At 44.5% G+C, this 10,115-nt stretch overlaps 1 protein-coding gene across 1 annotated transcript in view; it reads left to right on the top strand.

The window, feature by feature from the left end:
- Window positions 1–5,639: 5,639 nt before the first annotated feature.
- The window catches only part of nova1 (NOVA alternative splicing regulator 1), a 22,229-nt gene continuing 17,753 nt past the window's right edge, over window positions 5,640–10,115 (top strand). Inside the window, exon 1 of the mRNA XM_027029514.2 lies at window positions 5,640–6,141. Within this exon, the coding sequence (XP_026885315.1) occupies window positions 6,138–6,141 (4 nt within the window). The 5' untranslated portion in view covers window positions 5,640–6,137. The remainder of the gene's footprint in view (window positions 6,142–10,115) is intronic.

The following is a 10,115-nucleotide window of genomic DNA, read 5'->3' as shown; positions in this document are numbered from 1 at the left end:
CTTGGTTTCACTGAAGATTCTTTTAAATCGAAACAGTTTTAAACTCTAGTTTTAAGTGGGAACTGGTCTGTTGTTTTTTTTGCGCTTTTCATACCCAGGAATAAATTAAGATAAAATTCATGTTTGGCTCTACAGACATGTTCTTTTTTTTTTTAGGTTTTAGGCTACTACTGTAAAACAATCCTTATTAAAAATGGACTATATTTAAATCACGTCCTTCTAAGTAGACTGTCTTAATTAAGGCGTGTTAAGATTCTTTGAGGAAGTTTTTATATTTAATTGAGGTTTCATTCATCATTTTTAAAACATTTCAGTTGAGCCAAGCATGAATTTTATTAACGAACACTTGGGCATGAAGAATAGAGAACGTTAAGGAAGTTCAGCCCAATAAATGTCAAATGGTAATGAACTGTGTCCCTGACACCTTTCTGTCAGAGCCAGCATGAACTGTTTCAGCGGTTTGTGCTACAGGAGCTCTGTGGGATCACACTAGTCAGACTAGCCTTCACCGGTTCACCAGTTGTCCTTCCTTGGGCCTCTTTTGGTAGGTACTAACTAACCTCTGCACAGTAACACCCCACAAGACCTGCTGTTGTGGTCCTTGTCAAAGTTGCTCAGATCTTTATTCCAGCTATCTAGCTCTCGCTAGCTCTGTCTTACAACAGTAAAACCATTGTTAAGTGAACCAAATTCACCCCTTCATGACAACAGTATTCTCTAATGGCAGTGGCCTCTTTCAGCAGGATAATTCATCCTGCTACACTGCAAAACCTGTTCAGGAATGGTTTGAGGAATATGGCAAAGAGTTTAAGTCCAATCAAATCTGTGGGATGTGCTGGATGAAGAAATTTGATCCATGGAGGATCCAACTCGCAGCTTGCAGAACTTCCGGAAAGGATCTTCTGCTAACGTTTTGGTACCAGATACCACAGGACACATTCAGAGGTCTTGTGAAGTTCGTGTACCTCAGGTTAGAGTTGTATTGTTTACACAATATTTGGCAGATGATTTTAATGTTGTGATGAGTTGGTGTACATATGGCATACAGGGGATTCAAAAAGTATTTAGACCCCTTCATTGCACACTTTGTGTTATGGGTTTAATTTAGAATGAATATAACTGCCATTTGGCCAATCAGTTTACACAAAATCATCCATAATGAGGTGAAAACATTTTTAGATTTTTGAAAATGAAAAACTGAAATGTCTTTAATAAAGGTTTATCCCGTTCTTCATGGCAGGTCCTCTTGACCTCTGTCAGACGGGATGGTGAGAGTCTGTGAAATGCCAGCTCTTTCCACAGGTGTTTGATGGAGTTTAATTCTTTTACTGGGCCACTCACACATGTTCACAGACTTGCCCTGAAGCCACTCCTGTGTTGTTTTGGTTGTTGGCTTCAGGGCATTGTCGTGTTGAAAGGTGAACTGTCCCTCTGTTCTAAGCTTGCATGTACTCTGGAGGAGTTTTTCTTAAAGGATTTTCCTGTATGTGGCTACATTCATCTGTCCCTCAGTTACCAGTCTCTCATTGCCACTGAGAAGCCTTAAGTACTCTTTTATATCCTTGATCTGATGTATATTATACCAAAGTTTCATTGTGGAGATCTGCAGACAGTTCCTTGGACTTAATGGTTTGGTTTTTGTCCTGATGCAGTGTAAACTGAGGCCCTTACATGTCCAGCTGTTGGCCTTTTCAAACTGTCCAATCAATTTAAATTGCGAAAGATGGACTCCAACTGAGTTCTGGACACATATCTCAAAAAATAAATACAGCAATCAGAACCTGACCTGAGCATGACCTCATATCTTTAAAAAAACCATGTTTTTATTTAGTCATCATGCGTGATTAAATATAGATTGATGGGTGCAATGGCAATTTCATCCATTAAGATTCAAATCCACTATATATATATATATATATAAAATCTCACACACGCGCCAGAGACAGAAATTATTATTATTATTATTATTAATAGCTACACACACACATACACCTTTCTCCTACCCAAATAGGCATTTTTAAATAATTGTCAGGTTTTTTTTCAAATAATAAATTCTATAGATTTTATAATAAGATTTTTTCCTGCTCTTGCCATTTCTGCGAACATTTTTCTCTGATTTAGCAAAGTTGCTCTCACCTGGATTATTTTATGAACTTGAAAAAATCCACTCTACACAGAAATAGTCTATGTTGAAAATGTTATTATGTGTAACTTGTCAGGGTTGGTTATATGGGTATGTATATTATGTATTGTCCAGGCTGGGTAGAAGCGACTTTTCCAGCTTGGAACATTGAAGAGACTGGGAATTGGTGTCTGGTTGGTGTCTGAACAGAAACGTTTAATCTGCGCAAAGTAACGATATTTTCTAAAATAATGACATTTTCTTGTCAAATCAACATTACAGCGGCGTATGCCTACAGTACGCGTGTACTCGTCGGACACGCAAACTAAAATCAGTCAAGGAAGCGCGCATCTGCTCTGTTTAACCGCCTGTTTGCCAGTTTCACTCACCTTCTGAAGAGCGTCAGGAGAGGAAGTAACGCGTGAAGCCGTGTCCGCGAGCACGTTTGCTTAAATTAACAACTGCAGCGTGTAAACTGTCGGGCGCGCGCTAATGAACACATTTCGCTCAATGACTTTCGATATTTTTCGGAAGGCGCGCGGACTGGCAGCAGCGCGAGAGCGGCTCGGTCACGCGCACCGACTCCGCAGCCAGGTTGTTTCTGTGAGTAAAACCTCCCAACGCCACTAAACACAGCAGCGCAGCGCGGAACGGAGACGGGCATCGTTTTCATTACGGCGACTTGCGTTTCAGCTCCAATCAGTGGGGAAGTGCTGCGTGTCGGGGCGGTCCGGCAGGACTGGACGTGTCCCAGTCCGCACGGTCCTCACAGGCGCCAGCAGCCGCCGCGCACGGCGCGCCGCACACGCTCCGAGGACTTACAGCGGCCCAGTTGTTGCTGGACGCTCTGGAAAATATAAGATAAAAACGTTATGTGATGCAAGTTTTTTTCTTTATAAAAATTTATTTATTTGTTTATTGTTACTGTTTTCATTAAAACATAAACAGTGTTGTGGACATGGCTGCCTAGACACGATTCACAGCGTAAACAGTCCTGGCAAAAGTCCTTCTAAACTTCACGAGCCGCGTCCCGCACCTCACCGCGTGTCCGCGTGGCCTCCGGCTTTGGGCTGTCAGAGGAAAATAAGCGTTAAATGATTTAAACGGTGAATACTGACAGAGCAGCTGGTTTCTCCAGCTGTGAGAGCTAAAGTTATGATGTGGTAAAGAGCATTTTAACACTCATGTTACTTATGTTACTCATATAGTTTGAACTGTTAATGTAACAGCAGGGTTCGACATTAGGCTGTTGTTCCCTAGCCGAGTTTGTTTTTCGTGAGTTAAACACGACTGTAACGACAAAAGCACGAAAAGCTATTATTTTAGTTTAGTTTTTATTTTAATAATAAAAGTACTCAGTATTTCTAAAGCAGTTATTTTAGAGTTGGTTAGTGAAACGTCAGAGCATTTTCATTTATTTAGGTTATTTTAAAACGTCTATAGACCTGACACACCCATTTCAGGTTCTCTGAACATTTAATTTTCTTTGTAGTTGCTGTTATCTTATCATGTTGTCTGTCTTTGTGTAAACTATATCCGGCCTATGTGATGTTTTCAGTTTGGGGCTCCAGTGGACGTATGACCCTGAGAGCAGCACTGGGGTGGGTGAACGTGGCCAGTCAGTCACGCTGCCCAGATTGAGTTCTCCTCTCTATAGCCCCAGTGCTGTGTCTCCCTGCGTCTGTGTGATGGTGACAGATCTGCTGTGACCTGAGTTTAGGTCACATGCTGGAGAAAGTGGTGCAAAAGTTGTAGTTTGAGTGTGAGCGTGTGTTCTTAAACATTTAGCTTTTGACAATGACACCTACTGAAGAGACACGCTGTGCATGTAGAAAGTGCAGCTGTCGTGCACGTCAGTATATGAGCTTGTGTCATTGTGGCAACTTTTCCTTGGATTGCTGGGAAGAACGTGACGAAACGCCAACACAGTTAAGCCTGATAGCACCTGGATGTATTAGTGTTCAGCATTGAGAAGGGTTGAAGTCTGACAATACAGCATTTAAAGGAAGGGAGAGTTGTGTATGTCTTTCCTGCAGTATGGGTTGGTGCAAGATAAAGGTTTCTAGTCTATAAAATTAAGGTGCATACACTTTCTGACTGGAAAAGCAGTTTATATATATATATATATATATATATATATATATATATATATATATATATATATATATATATATATATATATAAATGAGAGAGGTTAATGTTGATTCTATATATATGGCCTTTGACATTTAGTAATGGACTGTTCATTGTCTGTTAATGCAAAGACATTTCACTGACTGGTAATGCCAAGTTAGCCCATAGTCACACCATTACTTAGCCTGTTGGAGTAGATGTGTATGTGTGTGTGTGTGTGTGTGTGTGTGTGTGTGTGTGTTTGAGGTTTTCATAGCAGATACAGTTGAAATGGTACATTAATGTTTCTGTTGGACATTGTGGCAGTGTTGTTTGTGCCTATATGATTGTATCTTGGTTTGTGGGATCGCAGATGTTGGTAATGTCTGTGTGGATGTGTGTGTGTGTATGTGAGTGTGCAGAAGCACACACATGCGCAAGGATGTGCGTGTGTGCCAGTAATGAGTGTGTGTGTTGATGTGCGTGTGTGCCAGTAATGAGTGTGTGTGTTGATGTGAGTGTGTGCCAGTAATGTGTGTGTGTGTGTTTCTGTGTGTGTGTGGATGTGAGTGTGTGTTAGCAGGAAGGACACAGGTGTCCTTGCAGTATGTGGTGACGTGAGTTGACTGTGAATGGGGCAGGTGGTGGAGGGGGAGGGGCTACAGAGAGGCCTCATGTATTCTAGAATGTCCAGTCCAAGCTCAGAACGTGATTGGTTTGTCTGAGCAGCCTCTCTGCTGCTCACACTGCGCAATACACACAGCAAAACACACACACACTTCACAATGGCACAACACACACAGCACAACATGCACACCCAGACCATATAGCCTATTTGTTGCTATGAGATGAAAAATGGCAGTATGCAAATGAAGAGTGACCATGGGGGTTAGCCAGGACGCCCCTCCCCCAGACAGCCTCCTGCACACACACGCACACGCTGGTTGGTATAGCTGTGTAGGGTTTACGGGCGGTGATTTAGACGCCAGCCCTCCACGCTCTCTGCAGCAGACCCTCCCTCCTATTCTCACATAGCGCTCTCTACCTCCCTCTGTCTCACGCTACCTCTCCCTCTGTCTCTCTCTACCTCCCTCTGTCTGGTCTTTCTTTATCCCCTTTTCAGATTCTCTCTCTCTTTGCATCATTTGTCTTTTTTCTTTCTCTTCCGCTCTCTCCCTTTGTGTTCTCCAACATGGCTGTCTGAGGTGCTCTCTGTACTTTCTCTCCACCTCACACAAGGTCACTCCCTCACTCTCTCTGCACCTCCACAACCTTCCCTCCATCCCACCATTCCGTTGTTCGCCCGAACATTGAGTGGGGCGCTATGTCTTTCGCTGTGCTGCGTCAAATAGGGGGGTGAAGAAGAAGAATGCCTGTATGTGTATGTGAGTGTGTGTGAGTGAGTGTGTGTTAGTGCATAAGTCTGCTTGTGTGTGTGTGTATGTGTGTGTGTGTGACGTTGAGGAGGGGTGCAGGGTGATTGGACGCGCTAGGTGCCTCTCTGTTCAATGCAGCAGCACGCCGGAGTTGTCTATGAATATGGATGAGTGAGATCGGAGAGGGTGATGCAGTAGGAAGATTCCCCCCTTCAGTCCTGCACTGCTTGAACAATACACTGCCTCTCTGTCTATGCCACACACACGTCCACACACGGCAGCTGCTGAGAGATCTGTCACCGTCACACAGACGCAGGGAGAGACGCAGCACTGGGGCTATAGAGAGTAGGACTCTATGACTCTCTTCCCTTGCGTCTCACAGACCAACCCGGGCAGCGAGGCTGACTGGCTGCATTCTTCGACGCCAGCGCGGTTCTCATGGTCATCCGTCCACCGGAGCCCCGCACTGCTGCTCCGCGTCCCGTGTTCATGGCTGTCTGAGCAAATCCGGACCACAGCTCGCCACAATGGGTGAGAGAGAGGGATCCAGCCCCCCTTTTGTTGACTTGTTGAATGCGGTGCGCCCGGATGAGTCGACTGCTTTTTTTTGTCTTTGTGTGTGTGCGTGTGTGTGTGTCTGTGTATGATTTTTTTCTTTGCTTGTCCTCTCTCAGTGTCCATTCATTCATCCCATGAGTCGGAGTGGGTTGTTCATCCTTGCTGAGTGTCCAGGACGGCCCCCCTTTTCACATGTCGGGGTGTGTGTGTGTGTGTGTGTGTGTATATTGGGGTGCTTACAATGCAATCCCTGTTGACCCACCCCCCTCATGTGCTTGCACAAAACTCCCTTGACACTTTAAGTGTGTGTGTATGAGTGTGTGAGTAACATGGCGAGAGCTGGTTTGGTCTGAGCCCAAATCTAGCTGACTGCGTTTGCGGCTGTGTTAGTTTGCTTCCCAGTCGAAATCACAGCAACAGATTGTCATATTTACCCTGGAGTGAGACGCAGGAAAACCTGTTACTCACAACGCGGCTTCTCCTCACACCTCCCCTCTCGTTACGAACACGCCGTGCTGCAGGGTGAGCGGGAGGATGAGGAGTAGGAGGAAGATGCCCCCCCCTCTGCTCTGGAGCCCAGTCTGCTTCACCACATAACCCGCTCGCCTCCAGAAAGACTGCAAGAGTTGTCGTGGAGACGATTGTCCGGGGGCGGGGGTGCTGTGAAGTCAGCCACTGATGAAGAGAGCAGAGTGAAGCTGTCCACGGTTTGCTTGCACACGCCAAGGTCAAACGCCTGCCTCGCCAGTGCAGCTCTGGGAACCAGCAGCAGTAATGGGTGTAGAGGGTTGTAGAGGTGTAGAGGTGTAGAAGGTGGAGGTTTTGAGGGTGTAGAGGGGTGAGGGGTTGTAGAGGTGTATGGGTGTAGAGGGTGGGGGTTGGAGAGGTACTAGTGTGTAGAGGTAGGGGTACTAGTTGGATAGGATTACTGTTGTGTAGGTGTATTGTTGTATAGGGGTACTGGTCTGAAGGGCTACTGGGGCTTATGGGTACTGGTTTGTAGATGTATTGTTGTGTAGGGGTACTGGTGTGTATGGGTACTGGGGCATATGGATACTAGTGTGTATGGGGGTAGGGGTATTGTTGTGTAGTGGTTATAGTGTGTAGGGGTACTGGTGTGTAGGGGTACTAGTGTGTAGGGGTATTGTGTAGTGGTCCTAATGTGGAGGAGTACTAGTCTGTAGGGGTATTTTTGTGTAGGGGTCCTAGTTTGTAGGGGTATTATTGTTTAGGGGTATTGTTGTGGACCTAGTGTGTAGGGGTATTGGTGTGTAGGGGTATTAGTTGTAGGGGTACTGATGTGTAGATGTATTGTTGTGTAGGGGTACTGGTGTGTATGGGTACTGGAGTGTAGGGGTATTGTTGTGAAGGGGTAGTGGTATTTAGGGGTACTAGTGTGTAGGGGTACTAGTGTGTAGGGGTACTAGTGTGTAGTGGTACTGTTGTGTAGGGTACTAGTGTGTAGGGTACGAGCATGTAGGGGGACTAGTGTGTAGTATTGTTGTGTAGGGGTACTAGTCTGTAGTGATATTGTTGTGTAAGGGTACTACTGTGTAGGGGTACTAGTGTGTAGGGGTATTGTACTGAACACTCTGTGTTCCCCAGTCATGTAAGCATTAGCGTCAGACCATGTGAAATGTGCAGTGTGTTTAGCTGTCTTGGGGATTTGGTCATAACACTTTACATGAGCAGTCACGTGAGGGTGGTGGGATTTTGCAGGTCACATGAGAGCCATAGCCACTGCACATTGGAGGGGTCATGTGGTCATGTAAAACACAGGGTCACAACTCAATGACTGTGGGAGCACACATTTTCCTGTTCTGCTACATTCAATTGCCATCAAATTTGTGTTGAAACCGTCACCTCTTATCTGTGTGATGTAAACACCCTCCACCTTTCACTGTCTGCTACAACCCTGTGCTTACAATTCTGATCAGCTTCCGAAACATTGTCTAGTGGAGCTTTGTTTAGTACCGGCAGATTCAACAGAAACCTTACAACCAACAAAACCCTTTGGAGTGCATGTAACGTGCAGGACCCAAACCCCTCAGAATGTTTAGACCTCTTGGAACTATCAAAATCTTCAGAAGTAGTAGATCAGTGGGCTCTGATTCAGTTTAACGGAGTCCACACTGATAAAGCACCAGCTCACGCCCCCCTTTAACCGCTCTCTCGTTGAGAAGATTGAGATCTGTTCTGTGAGAGTTTGTATGTGTGTGTGTTACTGCAGTTCAGTGTGTGAATCGGAGTTGTATCATTAGGTGTCAGTCAGGCAGAGGGCTCGGGGAGGGGAGGGGAGTGATGTCAAAGCGATGATGTAATGCATATCCCACTGCGCACCTGTGCTGCTGCAGAACGCAGGTAGGTGACTGCCTGCTGGGGCTGAGGGCCCTGACCCTCCCAACCAGACCCTCCCATACAGACCCTCCCATACAGACCCTCCCACCCAGACCCTCCCATACAGACCCTCCCATACAGACCCTCCCATACAGACCCAGCCGTACAGACTCACCCATATAGATGCTCAAATATAAACCTTCCCATCCAGACCCTCACATACAGACCTTACCATTACAGACACTCCCATAAAGACCCTCCTGCCTTGACCCCCACCCTTATCCAATCCCTCCCATACAGACCTACCTTTGCCCATGCAGTTTAACACATCATCATGAGCTGCAGGCTGAAGCTGAGGGACCTCCCTTAGTGACGGATATTTAGACTGATTATTTAACAGATGAGTTTCTCGAGCACAAAGAGCAGAGAGATGGAGAGATAGAGGGAGAAAGGAAGAGATGGAGACAGGGAGAGTGAAAGGGAGAGATGGAGAAGGAGAGAGGAATGAAATGATAGAATGTCAGCACTGCAGATAGTAGCTTTCAGATTTAAATTAAAGGGGAAAGGCAGCTCAGATGCTCCTGCACTTTAATGAATGGACTGTATGTGTTGGGAAAATGGGGAGATTGTTTTCAACATGTGATTCTTGAATTTTCTTTTAGCATTTAAATTCTGCTGGAGTATCATCAGTGCCAGCACAGCTGCACCCAGGAAACATGGGTCTCCTTTCTATCTTTTTCGTTTTCTTTCTTTCTTTTTCTTTCTTTCTTTCTTTCTTTCTTTCTTTCTTTCTTTCTTTCTTTCTTTCTCTATCTATCTATCTATCTATCTATCTATCTATCTATCTATCTATCTATCTATCTATCTATCTATCTATCTATCTATCTATCTATCTATCCCTTATTCATTCCAACTGCCTCTATGTCTGTTTTGCATGCAGGAACTGCTATTTTCTCTGAGATGGATTATTTTCTCTGTGATGGATTGATCTTTTCCGATGAGTCTTCCCATTTAGAAGTCGATTGCATATGCCTGGGCTGGTCACATTTATCCTTGGATAGTGTCAATTAGGTTTATCTAGATTTTCCATATTGCTCTAGTGTTGATTAGATTTAGCTGTATAGGACTGGTTGCTCTGGTATCGATTAGTGGTGCCTTCCAGCAAGAAAGAAGTATTTGCTCAAATGACCCCAAATGGATAAGGGGTCTGAGCAGTGCCAGTTGTGTAGTGTGCTATGAAGTGCATATAAGTGTGAATTGAAGTTTGCTATTTAGGGGATTTGGAAAGTGCCCAATTCATCTTCTCTTTAAAGGATTTACAATTATTAGAGGGAATCAGAACTTAGAATATATATGTAGGGTTCCTTACCTTATTGGAAATCATGTGGTATTTTTTAATTATTATGATTTCTTATAATTATTATGATATGTGATTAACTACTACATGGATTCCCGTGTTTTACAGGGTTCACTGAATTCACTGATGTTCTACTGGTGCTCAAAACTGCTCCTCATAGAGCTCATAGTGCCTTTTAATCCTGGTGCAAATTGGCAATAGACGTCATGAAGTACAAAAGGGTATTCAGTCACAAAATTAAAAACTAAAACCT

Source organism: Electrophorus electricus, chromosome 6 (genome assembly GCF_013358815.1).
Source record: "Electrophorus electricus isolate fEleEle1 chromosome 6, fEleEle1.pri, whole genome shotgun sequence".
Taxonomy (NCBI): domain Eukaryota; kingdom Metazoa; phylum Chordata; class Actinopteri; order Gymnotiformes; family Gymnotidae; genus Electrophorus; species Electrophorus electricus.
Note: the sequence above shows the minus strand (reverse complement) of the source record. Positions and strands in the feature narration are given on the sequence as shown.